The sequence below is a fragment of the Marmota marmota genome, unplaced genomic scaffold (assembly GCF_001458135.2).
Source record: "Marmota marmota marmota unplaced genomic scaffold, marMar, whole genome shotgun sequence".
Taxonomy (NCBI): Eukaryota; Metazoa; Chordata; class Mammalia; order Rodentia; family Sciuridae; genus Marmota; species Marmota marmota.
In genome coordinates, this window is record NW_026000249.1 from 33,976,637 (window position 1) to 34,003,183 (window position 26,547).

General features: G+C 36.9%; 1 protein-coding gene across 7 annotated transcripts in view; it reads left to right on the forward strand.

Annotated features, from left to right (window-relative positions):
• Positions 1–26,547, forward strand: part of Jade3 (jade family PHD finger 3) — a 138,147-nt gene that overhangs the window by 85,969 nt on the left and 25,631 nt on the right. For all 7 annotated transcript variants that reach the window (XM_048796502.1, XM_048796505.1, XM_048796501.1 and 4 more), the window contains 4 exons: positions 2,378–2,535; positions 16,131–16,321; positions 19,507–19,718; positions 25,777–25,944. In XM_048796502.1, coding sequence (XP_048652459.1) covers positions 2,378–2,535; positions 16,131–16,321; positions 19,507–19,718; positions 25,777–25,944 — 729 coding nt within the window. The remainder of the gene's footprint in view (positions 1–2,377; positions 2,536–16,130; positions 16,322–19,506; positions 19,719–25,776; positions 25,945–26,547) is intronic.

The window sequence follows — 26,547 nt, forward strand, 5'->3', positions numbered from 1 at the left end:
AATTATAGATTTTTTTAAAGTAGTGACAATAAAATATTACAGCTCAGATGCCTTCTCTAATAAGTTATATAAAATGAGAAGGAGGCAAGTATTATTCAATCTATTTTTGTATAGTATTGGGGGTTGAACCTGGGGCCTTGCACATGCAAGGCAAGCTAACTCTGAGCTACATCTCTAGCCCCTTTTGTTTTATGAGGCAGGGTCTCATTAAGTTGTGAAGGCTGGCCTTGAACTTGTGACCTATCTGCCTCTGCCACCCAAGTAGCTGGGATTGCAGGCACACACCACTGTGCCTGGCTCAACATAGTCTTCATAAGTTTGTCTACAGAGAAATAAAATACTTCGATTCTCAATGTTTTTCTGTTTTAATTATAGTATATTAAATATCACTTCTATTTTTTTATTTCTATATATATTATAGTAGCACTAAAAAAGTTTCTGATGTTTTGACAAAATGTTTAGAAGTCACAAAACAATCAATTTTTCCATTAATTATTAATGGCAAAATTAATAGGGTTGGGGTGCAACTCAGTGGTAGTGCACATGCTTTGCATGCACAAGGCTCAGGATTCAATCCCTGGCATCAAACAAATAATATTTCTTTTCATAGTTTCAGCATTATCATTTTTATGATCCCACATTGCTGTGCACAGTGTGACTGCCTGTACTTTACAGGCCACTATGCAAATAAATTTGAAAACCTAGATACAATAGATAATTTCCTGTGGAAATACATGTTACCAAAATTGACCCCATTAGAGGTAATGAGCTTTAAAAGGGCAATTCCCACAGAAGTAGACAGAATTATTAAGGAACTACCCCCACAAAAATGGCACTAGGTCCAGATTATTTCATAGGTACCAAATAATCCCAGTATTTGGTACCTGTGAAATCAGATTATTTCAGAGCCTTAGATGTCAAAATTGCACAAGTGCCAATCTGAAAAAGCACCCTGTGGCCACAGGTGGAATAATTTAAATAAGAAAATATTAATACCCAAAGAGTTAGATATTCATGAATCTGTAATGATTTAAATAAATAATTGAACAAATAAATGAGGAATTGGCAGATCTCCACTATAGAGAGATTTCCATGAATAAAGGAAGTGATGAAAATAGAAAATCACTATTAGAACACCATAGTAATAATTGTTGGAGGCAAGATATCTACCAATGGACTCTAAAGTTAGTCCATGGCAATTTGAGGAAAAACAGAATATAGTCTCAAATTATCTTCTCTAAGGTATTTAATTACAAAGGGAAATATAGTAACCTAACACTGGAGGAAACCAACAAGACACTACCTGAACCAATGACCAAGTTTAACATCACCAGAAATAACACATCAACATCATACATTCCTGATGTAATAATGGATTGAAGACTCTTTATTTCTGTGGTATTCTTGCACAAAGTATAGAACCTCAATCTATCATGAGAAAACATCAGACAATCCCCAGTTGGGAGGATATACTACAAAATACATCATCAATATTCATCAAATGTCAAAGTTATGACAGACAAAAGACTGAGAAATTTACAAATTGGAGGATACCAAGAGATATATGACTATTACAATGTAAGGTCTTAGGTTGAATTCTAGAACAAAAGGACATTGAAGGGAAAACTAGTGAAATTTGAGTAAAATTTATAGATTAGTTAGTAGTATTGCAATGTTAATTTCCTTGTTTGGCTCATTGTACTTGGATTATTTAAAATGTTAATATTAGACAAAACTAAATGAAGGATGTACAGGAACACTGTACTGTTTTTGTAATGTTTCTATAGGTGTAGAATTATTTCTAAGTAAATGAGCCAATGGCCAAATAAACAATTATAAGTTATCAGTTAATATTTGTTTCTTAGTTTAAGAGAGTTAAGGATTATTTGATGCAAACTGTCTTAGAGTAATTTATATTGTTAATCTAAATTTAATAAGCCCAAGAAAATAATTCAGGAATGACTCCTTTACTCTTTATTAAGTCCAAAAAAGCTTAGCTACCCTTCAGTTCTTCAAAACTTTTCAAACAGAAGTTGGTCTGACTATTTAGGAAGTAGGACATGGGATGGCCTTTTTAAAAGGAGAATATTAGCTGGGTGTGGTGGCTTGTACCTATAATCCCAGCAACTTGGGAGGCTGAAGCAGGAAGATCACAGATTTGATGCCAACCTCAGCAACTTAACAAGACCCTAAGCAACACAGTGAGGCCCTGTCTCAAATTTTAAAAATTAAAAGGGCTTGGAAATGTAGCTCAGTGGTAAAGGGCCCCTGGGTTTAATCACAGTTCCTAAAATACAAAAATAAAAGGAGAACATTAAATGGTATTAGTTCCATAGTTATGAACTAACTTCTCAAGGCATGTGCAATATCTTCCCAGGTATTCCGGAAGGACCTCATCAGTGCCATGAAAATTCCAGATTCTCATCACGTCAATCCTGACAGCTATTATCTCTTTTCGGACACGTGGAAAGAAGAATGGGAAAAGGGAGTCCAGGTACCAGCCAGTCCAGACAATATTCCACAGCCTTCTGTCAGGTATTTGCATGCTTGTACCTTTGACTTAGGGAATTAATGCTCTTAATGTTATTTGTATGCTGCTTGGGGAGAAAGAGTGACTAATTACACATACATAATGCAAAGTCACATAACATGCTTACCAATTCACTAAGACACATTATACTAGGTCATGGTGGATCTGTAGTTAAAGTAAAGCTCATTTGTTCAAGAACATAATGCAAGCCCATTCATAGGATGAAACTGTTGGAAATTCAATCTGAAATGATGGTAGGGTTTTGAAGAGCAAGATTTTCAAGTCTGATTCAATATTCAATAGCATTTATTAGTCAATATTCAATAGCATTTATTAGAGAAATAGAGCATTAGTTAATAACTTTCCCTTGGGAAGTTGCTTCATATAATAGGGTCATCATAGTGATGGCATCAATAGAGGGCCAAAGCCTACAGTTTCTAAAATTCATAAGCCCAAATGAAAGGGGAGTATTGGAATAATTGGATTGACTATAAGCATATGGCCTTCATTTGCAAAGACTTGAGAAGAAGTTGAAGTACGAGTGGTCTTTGGTTTTGTGGAAAGAAAAGGACTTTTCTGCCAGAAAAAGTATAAATTCAGCTCCTCAGAAATAATGGCTACTTTGGGAAGCCATTTGTCTTACTTGTCTTTGTGTTCCCAATGCTTCACATAATGGCTATTATGAAGTGAAATATTAAATATAAGTTTGAGTGAATGAGGGCTGGGGTTGTGGCTCAGTTGTAGAGCGTTCGTCTAGCATGTGCAAGGCCGATCCTCAGCACCACATATAAATAAATAAATAAAAGGTATTGTGTCCAACTACAACTAAAAATAAATATTTACAAAAATTTTTTAAAAAGTTTGAGTGAATGAAGAAATGAATAAGTAGATCATACAGCTTCAGGTAAAGGGGCTGGTAGGACCTGCTAGTTACTATGAGAAATAGTTGATCTCATTGTAGATCTGTTTCTACCATGTTAGGTTCTTAAAGGACAGAGATAAACATCCTTGAATTTTCTGCTCTCAGCACCAGGTTTTATCCTCCAGAACTGCTTGTTGAATCACTTCTAGAAACCAGGGCCCAGGCTGTCCCTCCCACAAGAGGCTATCCACATTCTGTTAAAGAAAGCTTCAGAGCCTTGCTCAAAACATGTCCCATGCCTCACTAGTTCATCATCAACACTTTCTCCTCCCTCCTAAAAATCAGAATAGCATCATGAATGAACACAAGAGTTGAGCATTTTCTTGTCTTTGCTGTCTGTATTTTTGTATAACTGTAGCAGCCCTGGTGCTGAGCTAACAATCCCCATTCCATTGACACTCCAAGTCAATATCAATTATCTGTACAATGGCAGTGATTTTAATTTTTCAACTTAAATGGAAGATGTCCATTGTACCACTTTAAAAATAGTATCTATCAGGCTGGGGATATAGCTCACTTGGTAGAGTTGCTTGCCTTGCATGCACAAGGCCCTGGGTTCAATCCCTAGCACCACACACAAAAAAATAATATCTATCAAATAAGTCAGGTAACAAGAATAGAGCAACAGTTTAGAAAAGACTAAATTTAGAGACTGAAAGAGTTAGCCTTCTCTCACAAGGAGAGAGATGCACTCCTTAATTCATATGAGACTTTGGTGCTATAATATTTGTCCTGAGAATTCAGAATACTTAACCATTTTAAGTGCCATGAATTTTTGCTGAATCTCTTCTATTTCCCATAGTTCTTTCCCTGTCATATGAACCCTTAATTTTAATTGGACAAAGCAGAATATTAAATTATTGATCATATTAAATTCCTTAATGAAATTTGGACCTGGTTGCACTTGCTAGGTAGAATGTATTGTTTTTAGCCATATGATCCAGTTATACCTCTCCTGGGTATATACCTGAAGGAATTAAAGTTAACATACTATAGAGATACCTGCAGACTCAGGCCTTTCATCTCACAATTTACAATATCCTAGGTATAGAATCAGCCTAGGATGCTGATCAGTAGATGAATGGATAAAGAAAGTGTGTCATATATACACAATGGAATATTATTCAGCCATAAAGAAGAATGAAATCATGTCATTTGCAGGAAAATTATGAAACTGAAGATCATAATGTTAAAAGAAGTAAACTAGACTCAAAAACAAGTATCACATGTTTTCCCTCATATGTAGGCTCTAGGGGAAAAAAGAAAGACAACTTGAAAAACAGAGACAATTAGAGAAGAAGAGGGGATTGGGGGAGGGGGAGATGAGTATGATCAAAATTTTTCTGCACATATAATGTCACAATGAAACCCATTATTCTGCATAATTAAAATTCACTAATAAAATGTGAAAAATCTGTATGGTATGAAATGATATTAGAACATTGATGAAGAATTAGTTTTTAATATTACTTCATTTAATCTTCAAAAGCAAATAAGTTCAGTTAACATTTTGTGGGGAATACTAGGGATTGAACTCAGGGGCACTCCACCCTGAGCCACATCCCAGCCCTATTTTCTTTTTTTTTTTTTGGATTTTGTTTAGAGACAGGGTCTCACTGAGTGCTTAGCGCCTTGCTATTGCTGAGGCTGGCTTTGAACTCTCAGTCCTCCTGCCTCAGCTCCTGAGCCACTGGGATTACAAGCGTGCGCCACCACACCTGGATCAGTTAACATTTTTGAGTACTATCTATATTTAGACCATTTATTTTGCCCCATGCTGTGCAGTTATTCCAAAACAGGCCTTTTACAGACACGATCTAAGTCTTTAGGGTATTTTTTTGTTGTTGTTTTTGTTATTGTTGTTTTTGTTATTGTTGTTGTTATTTGGTACCCAGAGGCACTTTAACACTAAATTTTATTCCCAATCCTTTAAATTTTTTTAATTTTTAGAGATGATCTTGCTATGTTTCCGAGGCCAGGCTAGCCTCAAACTTTAGATCCTCTTGCCTCAGCCTCCCAAGTCACTGGTTTTATAAGCATGCACTTACGCCCCCAAGTCTAGGTTTTTGACAGAGTTTCCTAATTTCCCATCCATATATCCTTTAAAAATGTTTTTTAGTTGTAGATGGACACAATACCTTTATTTTGTTTATTTACTTTTATGCAGTGCTGAGGATCGAACCCAGTACCTCACATGTGCGAGGCAAGCGCTCTACCACTGAGCCACAACCCCAGCCCCATATATCCTTTTGGTGAAATGTATTTTCATATCTTTGGCCCATTTTGTAATTGGAGTATTTATTTAATTTTTTTGTCTTGGAGATTTAACCCAGGGGTGCTTTACCACTGAGCTACATTTCCAGCCCTTTTCATTGATTTATTTTTGAGACAGGATCTTGCTAAGTTCCCAAGGCTGGCCTCAAACTTGCAATCCTCCTGCCTCAGCCTACTAAATAACTTGGATTACTACACCACTGTCCCCAGCTTAAATCGTGTGTTTAATGTCATCTCTTTGAACTCCTCATCTATCTGTGTATCCCAAAGATTTTCTCCTATTTTTTATGAATTTCAGTTTTAGGGCTGGGGATGCATAAAACTGACTTATGACTGACTGACATGCATAAGGCCCTAGGTTCATTCCCCAGCACCACACACACATAACAGAGTTTCATAGTTTTATATTTTTACATTGAAATGCATAATCCATTTTGAATAAATTTTGTATACGATGTAAGGTTTAGGTCTGGTTTCAAAATCATATGAGTTGATTTCTCCCACTTTATTCTTCATTTTTCAAAATTGCTGTGGCTGTTTTAATTTTTATAAGAAACCTTGCTGAATTTTCATAGGAGTTAAACCTATATAACATTTGGTGAAAACTGACATCTTTACAATGTCAAGCCTTCTAATTTCTCATTTATTTAGATCTTCTATGATTTCTTTCATCAGCATTATGTAGTTTACGGCAAACAAGTCCTGTATGTTTTGCTAGATTTAAATTAAATGTTAATTTTTGAGCAATTTTTAATGGTATTGTAATTATAATTTTCAGTTTCCATATGTTCATTGCTAGTATGTACAATTACAGTGAATTTTTGTACATTCATCTTATATTCCTACAACCGGGCTGAATTATGTAGTTTTGTTTTTATTATTTTTTTCTTTTGATTTTTGTAGTACAAGGGATTGAACCCAGGGACACTCTTATCACAGAGTTAGACCCCCAGCCCTTTTTGGTTTTTATTTTGGGACAAGGTCGCATTATGTTGCCCAGGCTGAACTTGTGAACCTCCTGCCTCAGCATCCCAAGTCACTGGGATTACAAGTGTGTGCCACTGTATGCAGCTCCTTAAAATTTTTCTATGTAGACCATCATGTCACCCCAAAATAAGGATTGTTCTCCTTCTGCCTTATCAATCTCTTTACCTTTTATTTTCTTTATTGCCTATTGCAGTAACTAAAACTTCCAATATAACATACTGAATAACAGTGGTGAGAGCAGACATCCTTCCCTTGTTTCCAATCTTAGGGGGAAAGCAGTCAATCTTTCAGTTTTTCAGTCTGATGTTAACTATAGGGTTTTTTTAAATAAATTTTCTTTATCAAGTTTAGAAATTTCACCTCTGCTAATTTGTTGTAGTTTTATCATGAATAGACACTGGATGTTGTCAAATACTTTTTCTGTGTCAAATAATATGATTATGTGATTTGTCTTCTTTAACCTATTAATATTATGAATAACATTAATTGATTTTTCAAACATTGTACCAGCCTTGCATTGTTGGAATAAAGTCCCATGTGTTAGGCAGTTTGGGCTACCAGAATAAAATACCACAGTCTGGGTGTCTTTAACAACAGAAATTTATTTTTCAAAATTCTGATGGCTGAAAGTCCCTGATCAAAGACCAGAAGTTTTTGTTGAGGGTCCCCTTCCTTGTTTTCCACTTCCTTATATGGCCTTTCTTTGGAGCAGGTGCAGATAGAGGGAGATATTTTCCTTCTCAATAAGCCTATCAGAGCCACAAAGTGTGGTGGAACATGCCTATAATCCCACCTGTTCAGGAGGCTGAGGCAAGAGGATCACAAGTTTGAGGCCAGCCTCATCAACTTGGTGAGACCCTGTCTCAAAAATAAAAAGGGCTAGGGATATAGGTCAGTTATAGAGTACTTGTGTAGCATGCACAAGGCCCTGAGTTCAATCCCCAGTACCACACACACACACACACACACACACACACACACAAAGACTACCAGTTCTATTTGATTCAAGCCCCACCCTTATGGGCTCATTTAGCCTTAATTACCCCTCTGTAGGACCTGTCTTCAAACACAGCCACTTTGGGGTTAGGGCTTCCACATATGAAATTTTGAGGGGTATAAGACACAATTCATAACTTACTTTCTCAAGAGTTTAGAATTCTTTTTTTAAATATTTATTTTTTTAGTTGTAGTTGGACACAATACCTTTATTTTATTTATTTTTATGTGGTGCTGAGGATCGAACCCAGGGCCTAGCACATGCTAGGTGAGCACTCTACTGCTGAGCCACAACCCTAGCCCTAGAATTCTTTTTTTGTATACTTCTTGATTTAATTTGCTAAAATTATCTTATTGAAAACTTTTCTATGTTCCTGAGGAATATTGACCTGTAGGTTTTTTTTCTTATGATACTCTTATCTGGTGTCATATCAGGCTGATACTGGCTTCATAAAATTAGTTGGGAAGTATTCCCTCCTTCTGTTGTTTAGAAGAAATTGCATAGAATGTATGTTCTCATTAAACATTTGATAGAATTCTCCAGTGAAATACTTTGAATCTGGAGATTTCTTGTGCCAGGCAAACACTCTGCCACTGAGCTATAGCCCCAGCCCTGTCAAATTTATGTGTATAGAATTTTTCATGATATTCTCTCTATTGTTTTCATTTTAAAATGCAACAATCTTAGCCAAACTTCCACTTGCAGAACGATGAAGTAGATGTACTTCTCCCTATAGCCCTTACTAAATACAACAAAAAACCCTGACCCTGAGCATTTTATGTAACACATACCTAAGTCTTTGAATGGACAATAAAAGAAGGTAGAACAGCTAGAACCCTTGAGCCTTAAAGAACAACACCAATGTATGTTCCCTGGGTTTTCTTTTTGTTCCCAGACTTGGTGCTAGATACGGTAGCAAAACCCAGAATCACCAACTAGCAAAGACAAACAATAAAGCTAAGAAAGCCTGCTAGAAAACTTTTAGATAATATCTGCTTATCTGCAGCCAAACACCACAGAAAAATACCTGCTAGTCGGCTTTCAGTCACTGTGACAAAGTCCCTGAGAAAAACAATTTGAAGGAGGAAAGATGTATTTTGGCTTAAGTTTTAGTCCATGCTTACGTGGTCCCATCATTTTGAGCCTTTGGCCAGGCAGAACATCATGGTAGGGAGCACAGGGTGGAGCAGAGCTGCTCACCTCATAGTAGTTAGGAAGCAGAGGATGGGAGATGGGAACTGGCTGGGGATAAAATTAACCCTTCAATGGGATTTTCCCAGTGGCCTACCTCTTCTGAGTAGGCCCCACCTCCTGAAATTTCCATCACCTACTAACAGCACCACCAGCTGAGGACCAAGACTTTGGTGAGGTTGGGGACATTTCAAATCCAAACTATTAAAACAGCCACCCCAATTGTCTCCTGAAAAGATGCAGTAGAGAGTCTAGATGGTCACCTCAACCCGCCTTGCAGTAATGCTGGCACTGGATCAGGGGTTGTGTCAGAGGAAAATTATTGGAAAATCCATATTTTCACATCTTCCCAGCAATAATGACACTTTTTTCTTCCATAGTATCAGTGAAAGCCATACATAGACTGCTATAAGGCATTTTTACCAATCCCAGTAAGGGAGGTATCATTGGAGGCCTAGTGGAAGCCAGAATTCCCAGCCTCGCCCAACAGTAATAGGGATTCCCCACCCTTGGATGTTGACAGAGGCCAAATATAAACTAGAATTTCTACAGCCACCTGACAATAACAAGACAATATCTTCCAGCTCCACCCCTGTCTTCAGCCACAGTAGTATCATAGGAAACCAGCCAAAAATGATGTTTTAAATAAGATCCAGAGTTTCATAATACCCAAAATGTCCAGGTTCTGATAAAAAGAAAGACTCATCAAGAATACTCCAAGCCAGGCATGGTGGTACACACCTATCATTCCAGTAACTCAGTCACAAGTTTTGGGCCAATCTCAGCATTTTAGTGAGACTCTCAGCAACTTAACAAGATCCTGTCTCAAAATAAATAAAAAATGACTGGGAATGTAGCTTAGTGGTAAAGCACCCAGTACCACATGCACAAAAACGGAATTCTCCCAAGAGGAATAGGGCTGTGGCTCAGTGGTAGAGCACTTGCCTAGCATGTGTAAGACCCTGGGTTCCATCCCCAGCACTGAAAAAAAATATTACCAAGGGACATGTTAGAAAACTACTCCTAAAGATATTTTTACAAGGGGCCACTATCTAGTTTTTAATTCATTTATTTCAAGCCTTCAGAAAATCTGTAGTGTTGTGGTATTTATGTAGTTTCTGTATTGTTAACAAATGATTCTCATATACACATTAGAAAATTTTGTAGCATAGTCTTTACCTGCCAAATATTTAGATAAATTAAAGTGATACTGAGGGATCACTTTGCATATGACATTAGAGGAGGCCTTAAATCAAGTGAAAGTAGTGGCAGTTTCTTTTTTATTGCCTCCTCAGTGGCATAACAGTGTCCATGTGGGCCAGAGATAGTGGTGTTCTAGCCACTATGGCCTACCATGAAGAACAGATAAATAGGCCATCTTTCTGCAGAACAGATGTGGTTGTGGGTCCTTCCAACAAAGGCCAGTCATCTAGAAAGTTATTATAATATTATATATTATAATATTTAGTTACATTCAAACATCTGAATTGAAATCGGCACTTACCTCATCCTGATAAAATTGTTCAGACCTCTGGGCTTTTGAGCCTTTGTTAATTTGGTCAGTTGTCAGGTGGTCATTCAAAGATTTTCTCCATACCTAGTACATAGTGGCTGAAAAAAAATTTACCCATGGATAATCCCGGGATTTCCTCCAGCTGTAGCAATGTTATATATATTTGAAGATATTAAAGCTATGTTTTTGTTTGTTTTGTTTTGTTTTCAATGCTGGGGATTGAACTCAGGGTCTCATGATTGCTAGGCAAGCACTCTACCACTGAGCCACATCCCTAGCCCAAAGCTGTGTTTTTTAAAAAAAATCAAAAAGTAATATTTTTTTTTCACTGATCTTCATAATTACCCTCTATTGTTATAAATACAGTAATTTCTCCTTGGAAGTTTGCATTATTCACTTTTTACCCATGTATCTTCTTGCATTTGGTGTTACCATTTCAGCCTATAATGTTTTTAATTTTTTTTAAGTTGTAGATAGACACAATACCTTTATTTTTTATTTATGTGGTGCTGAGTATCGAACCCAGGGCCTCACACTTTGAGATGAGCGCTCCACCATTGAGCCACAGCCCCAGCCCATATAATGTTTTTTATTGTCAGACTTAGTCCTTATATTCAGACCTTTAGTTCGAAATATATATGGAAAGATGAGTGTGGTGGCATCACCATTATAATGTTCATTATTAAAAACTTTGCATTGAAATATGATATACTCACAAAAATTACACAAAACATATTTGTATAACGCAATGAATTTTTATAGAGTAGACAGATTCATTTTAACTGCCATCCAGATCAAAAAATAGAAAATGAGGGGCTGGGATTGTGGTTCAGTGGTAGAGCGTTTGCCTAGTGCTGGTGAGGCCCTGGGTTTGATCCTCAGTACCACATAAACAACATCAAAAAATAAAATAAAGATTAGATTCTTAAAAAAAAAAAAACTAATAAGGGCCAATCAACAACTAGAAAAAATATTTTTAAAAAATAGAAAATGACCAATGCCCTAGAAGCTCTCCTTCTGTTCCCTGTCAGTAACTGACCTTCCTCACCCTAGGTAACAGTTGTGCCAGTTTTTGAACTTCATATAAATAGAGTTTTACATTATATATTCAAGACTGGATTGTTTTGTTCATTATAATACAACAGTATTAGTAGTTTGTTAATTTTCACTTCTGTGTTGTGTTAGTTAACTTTTCATTCCTATAACCAAAAGACCTGACAATAACTGAAAGTAGGGAAGGTTCATTTTTGGCTTATGGTTTTAGAGGTTTCTGTCCGTTGCCGGCTGGCTCTAAGGCAGAAACATCACGGCAGAAGAACATGGTTGAGGAAAGCTGCTTAACTCTTGGCAGCCAGAAGGAAGGGAGAGGGATCAAGGCCAAGATACAGTCTCCAAAGGCATACCCCTAATAACCTATTCCCTCCAATCATATCCCCCACCTGAATACAATTTCCATCACCTCCCAGTAGTCCATTTAATTATCCGTGGATTACTCCACTGATCAGAGCAGAGCCCTTGTGATCTAATCACTTTGCAAAAGTACCACCTCTGGACTTTGCTGCATGGGGGACCAAGCCTTCAACAGCTGAGACTTTGGAGAGATAATCCAGATCCAAACCATAACATGTCACATTCTTTTTTTGTTTGTTTGTTTTTTGAGAGAGAGAGAGAGAGAATTTTAATATTTATTTTTTTTAGTTTTTGGCAGACACAACATCTTTGTTAGTATGTGGTGCTGAGGATCGAACCTGGGCCGCACGCATGCCAGGCGAGCGCGCTACCGCTTGAGCCACATCCCCAGCCCCATGTCACATTCTGTTGTGTGAACGTGCCACAATTTATCCATTCTGTTCTCAATGGATACTTGGGTTGTTTCCTGTTTTCAGCTACAAAAAAAGCTAATGCAAACATTTTTGTTCATCTTTTGGTACATAGTTGTGTACATATTTGTTAAGTGCCTATAAGTGGATTTGCTAGGTCATAAAAGTGTGTGTCAAACTGTTTATACCTGATAGCTATAATATCTGCTGCCAATGAAGTTATACCAATTCATGCTCCCACCAGCAGTTTATGAGAGTTCTGTTTGTTCTACTTTCTTAACAACACTTAGTATTGTCAATTTTGAGTCAGTCTTTTAAAGTTTAGCCATTCTGATAGATGAGTTATTGTAATTTCAATTTTTGTGATAACTAATGAGGTTGAAAGCCTTTTAAAGTTTGCTTGCCATATAGTTGTGGTGGTGCACACCTATAATCCCAGAGACTCAGGGGGCTGAGTCAGAAGGATCACAAGTTTGTGAGTCCTGCCTGGGCAACTTAGTGAAGCCCTAAGCAACTTAGTAAGACCCTGTCTCAATTTTTTTTTAATTAAAAATGGTTGGGATGTGCTCAGTGGTAAAATACCCCTGGGTTCTGGATTCAGTCCCTGGTACAATAACAAAAAGTTTGTTTGCCATATAGATAACCTTTTTTTTTTTAAGGACACAATATCTTTATTTTATTTATTTTTTTATGTGGTGCTGAGGATTGAACCCAGTGCCCCACGTAGTGAGGCAAGTGCTCAAACACTGAGCTACAACCCCAGCCCCTGGATAGCCTTATTTTTAAAGTGTCTAAAGTCTTTTGTCTGGATTTTAATTGGATTGTCTTGGTTTTGTTTTGTTTTGTTAACATTTTATTTTATTTATTTATTTTTATGTGGTCCTGAGGATTGAACCCAAATGCTTCACACATGCCAGACGAGTGTTCTACCACTGAGCCACAACCCCAGTCCCAGATTGTCTTATTTTTTTTTAATTGATTTGCAAGTGTTTACATACATTGTAGATATAAGTCCTCTTTTGTCTATGTAATTATAAATATTGTCTGTTCCATGAATTGCCTTTTCCCCCTCTTAATTATGTCTTTTGATAACCAGAAGAAGTTTATTTTTTTAATCTCTTCGTTTTTTGGGGGGAGGGGGTACCAGGGATTGAATTTAGGGGCACTCAACCACTGAGTCACATCCCAAGTCCTGTTTTGTATTTTATTTAGAGACGGGGTCTCACTGAGTTTCATAGTGCCTCACTAAGTTGCTGAGACTGGTTTTGAACTGGAGATCCTCCTGCCTTAGCCACCAGAGCCATTGAGATTACAGGTGTGTGCCACCGTGCCAGCTCAGTCTCTTCTTTTGTGGTTAATGGCATTTGCGTTTTATTTAAAATATTTTTGCCTACCCCAAGGTCATAAATATATTCTCCTTTGATTTTTTTCCAGGAACTTCATAAACACATTAGTTTAATTCAAAACCATTTATAGTCTACCTTTCCCATGTACAACTTGAGACAATTTAAACAAATCATTAGCTATGAATAGTCTTCTTTTTTAGAAAAAGACAAATCTTGAAACAAATTTGGATATTATTACTTTGTAAGCTATGTACCAAAGAAGCACTGCGTATTTAATCTCATAGTTTCTGGAGAATTCATGTGTGTCTTGTCCTTTTCAGTTGTGTTCATTTCCGTTAGAAACAGACCTTTGATAGCAGTTTCAAATTTTTAGCTTTAGTCAATATTTGAGGTTTCTTCATTTGTTCCCAAATATTTGTTGCCTTTAGCTTTAAAAAAAAAACTTTATATGGTAGTAAAATTAAAATATACAAATGTGTATAATTATTTACACCATTCAAGATAACATTAATTGGAATAATAGGCTTTTGGAAGAATGTTTCAAAGGAAATATCAATTCAATATTTATAGGGTGGACTATGCCTATATATATTTATATGTATTCTTAGGATTATGTTTATGTTTATGAATCCTTCTACAAATAAATGACTCCAGAGTAGAACTAGGTTCAGAAGTCTTCCAGAGAAATAATTTTCGTTATTTTATGATGACCTCTATGCCTATTTCTGGGGGATTTTTGTTTGTTTGTTTGTTTGTTTTAAGATAACCCACCCTGTTCTTTAAAATTAACAGGGATTACTGGGTGCAGTGGTGCAGGCCTGTAATCCCACCAACCCAGGAAACTGAGGCTGGAGGATCAAGAGTTTGACTAGCCTCAGCAATGTGGCAAGACCCTGTCTCAAAATATTTTTTTTAAAAAAGGGCTAGGCATTGTTATACAGAATACATATATGATGTTGTGATGAGAAAAAGAAAAACAAGTGTGTCACATTAGATTGGATAGAGAAAAAGGATGGGAGAGGAGGGGAGGAGTAGGGGGGATAGGAAGGGCAGCAGAATAAAATAGACATTATGATTGATGTATGTACATTCCATGTATGTATTATATGTCAAAATACACTCTGCTGTTATGTATGACTAAAAAAATAAAAATAAATCGTATGGTTAAAAAAAAACCCTAAAAGATTGCACAGTATGCTCATTTCTTTATACAATGCTTCCTCTCTGTGTGCTCCTGAACCATAATGTTCACATGTACAAAGTTTAAATCAAAATCACCTCTGCTAAAGCATATTTATAATTTCAGAAAAAATTCAATTTGTGTAATTCAAACTATTGAAGGGCTCTGTATAAATAGTAAAGATTACCAAAAAAGGGGGCTAGGGACTTAGAGTGCTCCTGGGTTCAATCCTTAGTACCAGAAAAAAAAAAGTTGCCAGGAATATAATAATCCATATTTCCTCCTGGTTATATTTTCTAATGCCTCACATGGTATTTAAACCATCAATTATAGAATAAGTTGTTGACACAAAAAAAAAACTTCCATTTTTCCCTTGTTTGGTTTCCTTTGGCTTTTGAGTGTCAAGAAGGGTAAGAGGAAGTATGTGTTTGCTCAGGCCTGCAAGTTGATGTAAGAGTAGGAATTTTTCATTCCATTATGTTACCCTAGCTCAGACTTAATGGTTGCTGTTTATGGTTGTGAAATACTTTCAGTTTTTGTAACTCCATAGCCTCTTGACTTAACTCATTTGTGTAGTGAAAATAATAAGTATAATAATTACTGACATTATTGAACACTAAGTTTTTACTATACACTATGCCAAACACTTTATTTCATATAATTATAATAACCAATACAAGTTTGGTATTTATTATTATTTTTATCATAATTTATCATTCTTATCCCTACCTATTAGCTAAGAAAGCTGAGCCTTGTGCAAATCAGTTGCCCAAGATCACCATACAAGTGAATGGCAGAAAAAATAGGCCCATGAGAATCTAAAGTCCATGCTCTGTACCACTATCCAGTATTGTTTCCGTGGTAGAAAATCAGGAATTTGACTGAACTATATCTTTGGTTGGGGATCTAGCTGTGCCTTTATGCAGATATCACCATCTCTCAGTTTTCCCCTTTTAATTACATTTGGTGACTACTGTACCAAGAACACACAATAATGCAACAACATTTTATTAGGATGAATGCTTGTCAGGTCCCAGGATCCATGAGGATGAATGATGCTTATCAATTTTGAATTCTTGAATTAGGTTCAAATCCTATAGTTCTAGAAATGAGGGTTTAAACTTCTTATTTGTGTCATTAATATCATTAAAGTATCAGTGTTTCACAGCAGATGACAAAACTCAATTTGCAGAACCATTTGCTTCCTAGAAAGGAATCTGCCCTATCTCTCAGAGGGCAAAGCAGGGAATGGAAGAAAAGGGAGAGCATCTAGCTCCACTGTCATGGCCTAAGTATTATTGTACTCATCCAGTCAGTGCCTGGAACCTGTCATCTATTGATCAACCAATGTCTTCCTCTTGCTTTTCTAGGGTTATATCTGAGAAAGCAAAAGAGGTTCTCTTTGTTCGACCCCGAAAGTACATCCGTTGCTCCAGCCCAGAGACTACAGAGCCTGGCTACATCAACATTCTGGAGTTGGCAGCATCTACATGCCGCTATGACCTAGATGACATGGACATCTTCTGGCTTCAGGAACTCAATGAAGACCTCGTAGAAATGGGTAAGTTATTTTCTCACAAGTAATTGTTCTTTGATTCAACTCATGAGTTTTTTTAAGTTGTTACAACCCTTTAACTTGGTTTCATCTTGTTCCCTTTCTTTCTTTTCTGGCCTTTTTTTTCTTTGATCTTACTTTATGAGGTATGTCTTCAAATGCATAAATGTATTGAAACAGCAATGACATTTAAATCTGACCTTTTCTTTCCTCATTCAAGGTAAATAACACAGGTCAAGGATGGCATATAGGTTTAGAGATTGTTTCCCAGTGCCGAGTGTGACTGTGGTCATGGCTGATCAGACTTTGGTTAAGAAGGATTCTGAGCTCCTGCGTTGGCCCTGGAAAGTACTCTGATCGGTGAGCAGGGTCAGGTATAAAGATACATGTGCCAGGTGTTTGAGAGAAGTTCCAACTTTAGCATTGAGCACCACCATTACAACTAATTGATTGCTATGAACAGTACCCCTTAGTGCTAGACTTATAATTTTGCTGCCCAAAAGAAAAATGGCAGATCTAGGGAGAAACATCTTCCAAGCAGCTCTTAGTTTCCTCCATTGAGTTCTGGAGTTACCATACAATTTTTTATAAATGAAATAAACATTTTACTATATTTATTAAAACAAACAAAAATTTGGAAAGAAGCATAACAATAATTTGAAAGTAAATGTTACCAGACAGTACCATATAATCAGTGCTGGGAAATGCTAGGCTGAAATGAGACTCACTTCACACTTACACCTTTTGTTCACCTGTTTCAGTCTAAGCAGAGTGTAGGTCAAGTTTTCCTGTGGAACTGTAGGTGATTTTTAAGTCTCCATATGAGATATGATAAAGAATGCATTTGATTTCATTTTTGTTTGAATCACATTTGTTTATTGTCAATTCGAGGATAAATGGTTTTTCTTCCTCCTCTCTTTTTTTTTCTTTCTTTTGAGGCTGCTATTTAAATGCAAGTGAAAAAAAATAAAATTATATTAAATCCAGTTTGGCATGGTGATAGTAGTTATTCTGCCAGTAACCAATTCTCATTCCTTGCATTTTTAAACTTGTTGATTTATATCTTCTCTTACTATCCCCTGTAAGAGGAGAGGGGCTGGTCAATTTAGGGTGGTAACCACAAAGGGAAGGGAATAAAAGACTGACAGATGGAACATCAGAGTATGAGGACATAATCAAGTAAACTGATGGCTTAGTGCATGGTGTTACATGTAAAACATGTAGCATCGTAGATAATGCAATCACTTAGTGCTGCCTATGAAACCACCTATGACAAGGACCCTTTGATACTTTTTATAACTAACTCATTTTAAATGAACTTTTTATTTTTGAATAGTTTGATTTTCAGAAAATCAGTTTAGAAAGTTCCCATGTACACCTCACACAATTTCAGTTCCCTAATGTTAGCATCTTACTTTGCCATGGTACATTTGTCAAAACTAAGAAATCAACACAGGCATATTACTGTTATTAAATTCCAGACTTTATTGGGATTTCACAGGTTTTTTTCCTACTCCTGGCCATTTTCTGTTCCTGATCCCATTCAGGATACCACATTGCATTTAGGCTTAGAATAGTTTTGAAATAGGACTTGCCTTATCTCAAGTTTTCCTTTAGGGTGAATGACATCGTAATGACACTTCTAGGAGCTTAAAATAAACTTTATAGAAACAATTTTAAATTAAGTATTTGGAGGCTTAGATTAAGGAAGTTTTAGGCAACTGGGAATTGTGGAACACACCTATAATCCCAGTGACTCAGGAGATTGACACAGGAAGATTGGAAGTTCAAGGACAACCTCAGCAATTTAGCAAGACCTTGTCTCAAAATAAAAAATTAAAAATGGCTGGAGATGTAGCTCAGTGGTAAAGCACCTCCAAGTTTAATGCCCAGTACCAAAAAAGAAAGAAAGGAAAAAAAGAAATTTTATAAATTCAGTGCTCACTATATACTGGCACCCCACACTGTGCAATGTATGAATATTATTTTATCCTCAACAAATCAGTGAATTTGTTATTTTATCCTTACTTTGTAGATAAGAACACTAAGCCCTAAAGAGAATAAATGACTTGTCAAAGTTTACATAGCTAATATTAAGTAAAGTTGAAATCCAAGTTCTCTTAATCAGATTATTATTTATACATATATTACATATATAAATATGTATATATATATGTATATATATAGAGAGAGACATGTATACATATGTGTATATATAGAGAGAGAGACTTGGCTGGAAAAATGAAACATAAGGCCTGGGTAATTTTTTGTTTCAAAAGTAGCTACATTAAAAGTAGTTTGTAAGGAATTCCAAAGATCTTTAGAATGTCTTACATTACAAATGAAGTAGAATTCTTGAATATTTTGTCTTGGATCATTTTGAGAATTACTCCTGAGTTTACAAGCTGTTTTGAATAAATATATATGTGCTTTCACAAAATCATTAATCCTTCTAAGAAGAAAAATGTTTAGTTGTTACCAACATCTGCCATATGAATCCTTTAGTTAAATGTGGAAGGCTAAGAGAAAATAAAAGTATAGAAGAAAAAAGGAATCAAGAAACAAAAAGGTAATTTTAGAATTGCAGTCAGACCTTTATGAATGCTAATAGATTTATATTAGTTTGCTATTGAAAGTGGTATTGAATTTTATAAAAGTCAGGCTTCAAAAACAAAATATTTTATATGTTTAATCATGTACACATAGTATCTATACCTTCCTTTTATGGCTTAAAATTGAAAACTTCCTTATATGACCATTAGATAAGCTTATTGAAGCTAGGTTGCTAAGAACTATTTATGTCCGAATTGTCATGTGATTTAGTTATTGTATTACACTACAAATTAAAGTGTTCAAAATTACCAAGCTTGGGAATAAGGGAAAATAGAGATTTAGGAGGAGACTAACTAGGATTTAAACAAAAAAAAAAAAATCAAAGAACCCGTAAACTTCTAAGAAATATGGTAAAATGTATTATTCCTTTCATGCATCAAACACTAATATGTATTTGTAGGTAAATGTTAGAATAGCTCGAGAACAAGATTCTTTAAATTTGGAGTTTTTTTAGAACAGGGAAAAAAACATTGTTTTATCCTCTAGAATTCTACTCACCCTTGCACTGGGCTCACAGTAGCTTATTTGGGAATGACAGCTGACTGACAGGTTGATTGATTGTTTGTATTTCTGTGCAGGTTATGGGCCAGTTGATGAGACCCTTATGGAAAAGACAGTAGAAGTCCTGGAACGCCATTGCCATGAAAATATGAACCATGCTATTGAGACAGAGGAAGGGCTAGGCATAGAGTATGATGAAGATGTGATCTGTGATGTGTGCCGGTCTCCAGACAGTGAAGAAGGGAATGATATGGTATTCTGTGATAAGTGTAACATCTGTGTGCATCAGGTTAGTGAGAGTGGAAACTGCCACCTTCCCACGGTCAGCATTTCTAAAACTTAGTAATGATCTCAAACACCCCCATATCTGGGTAGCACCTTGCATTTAATAGTGAAAATAAGACTTTGGCCTGACTGTTCTTCAGTATTTCTTCCAGAACAATACTTCTTGTGATACCTGAGATGTCTAAATTATCAAGCTTACCCCAGGAAGCTAAATCCAGGTCTTTTATTATGTTACTTCATGCTCAGACCATTGGAATTGCCTTATTCATTTCCCGCAGGGGGTTCCCATGCCGGCTGCCTGGGAGTCTCTCTCTCCTACAACATCACCAGGTTACACCCGTGGTCAGTAACCTGAGTGAGTTTATACTTCTTATAGGTGGAATGCTGGACTCCTCATCCTAGTACCCAAGGCCCTCCCTATCCCCAAATGTACTACTCCCAGGAAGCTAGGTCCGCCTCACTTTTAGAGATCACAGAATTTTAGGACTCTGAAGGGCTATTTAACTTTTTAACTTTACACACAATATCAGGAGAGGTTAAGTGACTTTACCTAAGCTATTTTTTGGTCATTCATTCTACCACACTGACCTCTTAATTAATGATTATCAACACTCCTTTCAGGGGCTGGGTTTGTGGCTCAGCGGTAGAGCGCTTGCCTAGCACATGTGAGGCCCTGGGTTCGATCCTGAGCACCACATACAAATAAATAAATAAAATAAAGATATTGTGTCCAACTACAACTAAAAAATATTTTTTAAAAAAAAACACTCCTTGGGCTGGTGATGTGGCTCAAGCGGTAGCGCGCTCGCCTGGCATGCGTGCGGCCTGGGTTCGATCCTCAGCACCACATACAAACAAAGATGTTGTGTCCGCCGAAAACTGAAAAATAAATATTAAAAATTTTCTCTCTCTCTCTTAAAAAAAAACACTCCTTTCAGCTCTGTCCTTTCTCCTGCCTCCACAAGCTCAGTGCTCCAGCAAAATAAGGCTACTCAAAGTACAATGATGAATATTGCTGGCACTGTCCTGTCTCCATGTTTCAGTCATGTCACAATTTAAAAATGTCTTCTCCCATCTCCAGCTATCAAAAATCTACATATCTCCCAAAATGTAATTCATCTAGCAAACACTGTAAGTGCTCAGCACCATCCATGTGCCAGGACTGTGCTGTGTGCAGAGGACACAGTCAGTGATAAAGAGGCAGATATGCTCTCTACTCCCAGGAATATCATAGTCTGGCGTAAGAACTACAAGGAAACCGCCAATTTAGCATAGTATACCAAGTGTTTTTAAAGATATAAGTCCATGCTACTGTGAAAATGCAAAGTGGGGATAGGAGTCAAGGACAACTTGAGGGTGGCATTCATGCTGAATTATAATGGCCAAAAGGAGATGTCAGATAAACCAGCAAGGAAGAGAGGAGAACATATAGCAGGTAGTGAGAGTAAGCAAAGTGTATTAGAGACGGTTCTGAGTACATCAGAACTACAGAGTGGAGTAGAGAAGGCCTGGAGACTGAGGGAAGAGAAGGAGACACATGTGAAGGACCTTGTGACAAATTGAGGAATTATTGTTTTTTCGTGTCAACTCTGAAGGAAATGATTTGCATTTTGAAGAGATCATTCTGGCTAAAATAACTAAAATGATTAGACCAAGTAACATAAGAGATAGAGAGCAAATAGGGCTTAAGACTTTGTTTTTGCCAGGTGTGATGATCTATGCCTGTGATCCCAGCAATTCTGGAGGCGAGGCAGGAGGATCACAAGTTCAAGGCCATCCTCAGCAACTTAACAAGACCCTATCTCAAAATAGAAAGGGCTGGAGATGTAGCTCAGTGGTAAAGAACCCCTAGGTTCAATCCCCAATATCAAAAAAAAAAGACTTTGTTTTAATTCTATGGGCCACCAAACATAACCCTCTGTATGTAAAATATACTCTGAATTTTCAATGACCAATTTAGTCTGTTTTCATTTACCTGTAACCTCTAAAATAGTGAATTTTGAAATTTTATCTTCATTCCCCTAATGATTGGCATTTATGCAATATTTTCAGTGAGAGAAAAAAATATAATTTAACTCTGATCTTAATGTATTGCTGTCCCTTCTCTGCAATTCCAAAATTATAAAGCTCTGAAAAGTGCACTTTTTGCTGAAGTTGTGCTCTAAAACAGATTTGGGGACAATACCAGAATTCACCCAATATGAGGCCATTTACAGTCTTTATTTATTTTGTGCAAATAATCATATACTTTGTTAGAGATACATTAACATTCAATTATACAGTGGTGCTTTTGGTCCCACTACAGTTAGGTAGTATACCATGTATATACTATATTACTTCTTTAGACCAAAACAATTCTGAATTTCCTAATGTTTCTCACTGTACAGGTTTCAGATAAATGATCATGGATTTTTAGTAGACTTAAAGGGAACAGGATAAAGGTCATCTGTATATGTTTTCTATATTTATCCTTTGCAATGATGACAAAATATTAAGGAATTATTTTCAGGTTAACTAACAGAATTAAAAGTAGCATAATAATTGTCCCAAAAGCAAGTCATTTGTTTTGAAAATACATCTAGTAATGACTATAAATGATGTCCCTTCTTCACATAGAGATGACAATAGCAGCTGGCGAGGCCTTGCAGAATATAAACTGATATGTACTAAAGCTGGGAATTTTCCAGACATGGTAGTGCATTCCCATAATCCCAGTGGCTCCAGAGGCTGACAGGAGGATTGCAAGTTTGAGGCCAGCCTTGGCAATTTAGTGAGGCCCTAAGCAATTTAGTGAGACCCTGTCTCAAAATTAAAAATAAAAAGGTCTAGAGATGTGATTCAGTGGTTAAGCACCCCTGGGTTCAATCTCTGGTACCAAAAAAAAGGGGGGGGATGCTGGGAATTTGGAATATATTTAAAGCTTCATATTCTTCCAGAGTACATTCACTTGGATCCAAAAGAGCCGCTTATGTTAGAGCTCCCTCTGTTGGCCAAAAAATGATTTAAAATGATTTGGAAAGTTCGATATACTCCTTAACAGAATGGAAACACATTGACATCTGAATTTATTAAACATAATTTTTCTTCTTTACTTTGTGTCCAGTATTTTTCCTCAGTGACAAAAATATAGTCATGTTCAGTACCTTAAAATGTGTATCAGTAGACTTTAGAGTTTAACATTTTTTTCTATAGAAAAATGTGAAAATTGACCATTCCAAATCCCTGTGTGTGTACCCATTTTCTGCTTCTTAGCCAAAATGTAGAACACTCATATTAATATCAGTTAATTTGCCTAATGTGCATGCTCTTAAGGTTTTTATTTCTGTCATGAATATAATAACTTGACACTGAGTTTATTGACCCCTGAAATTTTATGTAAAATGTAATGAATGTTATTTCTAAAACTTCACAAGCTTATTCATTTTATGGTCCATAACAGGTTAAGAATCACTGCTATGAAATGCAAGCTTTTATAAAATTATGGCCGTAAATAATTGTACAAAGGGCTCATTCTGCCCAATAGAAGATTGGCAAAAGAAAGGGCATTCTTAGAAGCAGCCACTAGCTTCTCTTCTGCCATTCTGAAAGAGGCTCTATTTTAGATAAGAAGCTTGCTTTCATTTCCTGGCAAACATTCTGTTCCTCAGTTTAGAGCAGAGCTTCAGAGGTTAAGAACCTTATAAAAATGATGCCCCAATGTCATGAGAACAGCCTATTTGGAGTCCAGCTTGAGTTCTTGAGCTAAGTTAATTCATTCTACCAAACCACCTACTTGAGCTCAGCTTGGGTGCATTAAAGGTAAATGATGATGAAAACAACCCCCAGTGACCTTAATGTCTCACCGAGGAGACAGAGCATGACAACAAAAAATGAAGAAAAAGAATACATGATGCTTACTGTATACTTGTTGAGGGAAATTTCATGGAGTAGAGAATGAGTGTAAGGCAGTGGAACAAACAAAAGGGGCTACCATGACCTGAGCAGGGTTTTTGGAGGGGCCTAGAGTCTGAGGCAAAAGATCTGACTGTGCAAAGAGGGGTTGACCGTATAAAGCAGGGAACTGCCTAGACAGACACATGGACATGAGAATTAGAATGGCTGAAAATGTAAGAGGCCTTCCTGTCTAAGTCAGGGATACTATGTTTGGATGTGGTGGAATATGGGAACAAAAAGTGAGGTGTTGACTAGCCACAAGCTTTAGGTCAAGGGCCAGCAAATTTTTCTTTAAAGGATCAGATAGTAATTATTTTAGACTTTGCCAATCACATAAAGTCTCTACTCCATAGTGTTCTTTTTCTTCTTCTTACAACCCCATCAAAATGTGAAAAAAAAAAAAAAACTCTTAGCTTGTTGGCCTTACAAAACACACTTCAGATAGTAGCCAACTCCTCATATAAGTAAGGGGCAGGTAAGAGCAGAAGAAATCCTGGGAGGTTTGCCTCTGTGCATGAAATATTTGTTTTAACAGAAAGCATTTGGGAGCCAAATAGCAGAAGGGTTGAATGTAAGAACACAAAAGAAGAAAATTTAGAAGTAAATCAATCCAGGCATGGTGTGATGAGAACTTGGATAGAGTAATAGTGTGGTGGAGGTGTGGAGAGGAAGGAAGGGCAGAATCTCTAGGCTACTCTGTAGGGAGGAATAAGAAGCATCAAATCCAATCCATGAAGGCAAGTGGGTAACACAACTCCAGGAATTTGGGGAAGCACAACAGGATATAGAAAGAAAGAGTTTGGGAAAGGAGCAGGTTTAGGGGTGAGTGAAGATATGATGGTAAATTTATAACTTGAATCTGACCTGAAGCTGCATCTCCTGGGGCCTAAAGAGATTTTGAAGCTACCATATTGAAAAGGACAATGATGAAAGGTATACCAAGCCACATGGAGAACCAGGTGTCCCCTAGGTTTAGTTTCAAATAGTGAGTAAAGCAGGAAGAAGGAAAAGATGAATGATTCTGGAGATAGAAAAAAAGAAATCTAGAATATTTTCCAAACTAATCTTCTACCATACCAGTTATTCATTTATTTATTTTTCTGAATTCATTCCATAAATGATTTGAAGCAGCTTCCAGAACTTATAATAGATGATTTTGATTACTGTAATAGTCTATACAAAATTCATTCAAAGTCCCATTTTTTTCATTGCTGAATAATAAATCACTACATATTTAGCAAGTACACAACATACATTTATTTATCACAGTGCCCATGGGTCAGGAATCTGTACACAGCTTAGGCAGGTCCTCTGCTCAGAGCTGCAAGGGTGTAGTCAAGGTGTCAGCCGGACTGAGCTCTTATCTGGAGGCTCTACTAGGGGCAAATTCGTTTCCAAATTCAGGCAAGCTGTTGGCAGAATTCATTTCTTTGTATGATTTAAGGCCCTAACTTTTCACTAGCTGTCAACAGGCAGCCATTCTCAGATCCTTGAGGTTTCTGGTAGGTCCTAAAGGACACCTGCAGTCCCTTTCCACATGTACTTACCCAACATGGCTTTTTAATTCTTAAAGAATACAAGTCCTATTTTTTGAACCCATGCAAATTACTATGATTTGCTGAGTGCTTTTTATATACCAGACACTATTAGATTCTTGATTAACATTAGTTTATTTACTCTTCAGAAGTTTGTTTATTTCCTAACAGTTTTTTTCTTGATCACAATGGTGCATGATATGTAGAGTATTTGGCTAATCAAAATACATAAACACTGAAGAAGCTTTAGAAAACAGAGGCAAAAAAAATCTATATTCCCAACCCTCAGATAACAGATTGGTCTAGCCTTTGGGAGTATATTCTCCTAGTCTTATTCTATCATCCTTAAATTCAGTTCTCTTGGTCAGACATACTGATCTTAGTTCAGATACTGGAATTTGCCTTTTTGAGTGTTTTTAAATCTCTCAATCCTGGATTTAAACTTATTTGGCTTTATTTGACTTTCTCCCAAAAGCAGAGGGTATACTTGACTTTCTCCCAAAAGCAGAGGGTATACTTGACTGTGTGGTAGAATAGACATGGACCCTGGTACAAAGATGCTAACCATTCTTCCTCTCCTCCTCATGCCTCCAGGCCTGCTATGGCATCCTCAAGGTCCCAGAAGGCAGCTGGCTGTGTCGCTCCTGTGTCCTGGGCATTCATCCACAGTGTCTTCTATGTCCAAAGAAAGGTGGAGCCATGAAGACCACCAGAACAGGGACTAAATGGGCTCATGTCAGCTGTGCCCTGTGGATTCCAGAGGTGAGAAATCTAAGACTGAAGCCATTTTCTTCAGGGTACCCCACATCCAGCCCGTTCCCACAGCATTTAGACTGACACAGGTTTACAGTGGAAAGCTTCATATTTGCCAATGTTTCTGAAGTAATAATGCTTCCACTATGTGGGATTCTTCTTGGATACGGGTGTGTTCTATCACCGAGCTACAACCCCAGCCCTATCTATTTATTTATTTATTTGTTTGTTTGTTTGTTTGTTTTGGCACCAGGGATTGAAGCCAGGGGCACTTAACCACTGAGCCACATCCTCAGCCCATTAATTACTTTTTATTTTGAGACAGGGTCTTGTTGCTTACGGCCTTGCTAAGTTGCTGAGGCTGGCTTTGAACTTACAATCCTCCTTCCTCAGCCTCCTGAGCTACTGAGATTATACATGTGCACCACCATGCTTGGCTTTATTTTTATTTTGAGATGAGGTCTTGTTAAGTTACCAAAGTTGGCCTCAAATGTGTCTTGTTAAGTTGCCAAAGTTGGCCTCAAACTTGTGATCCTCCTGCCAAGTTGCTGGGATTATAGGCATGTGTCATAGCACTGCACTGCTTTTTTTTTTTTTTTTTTTTTTTTTTTT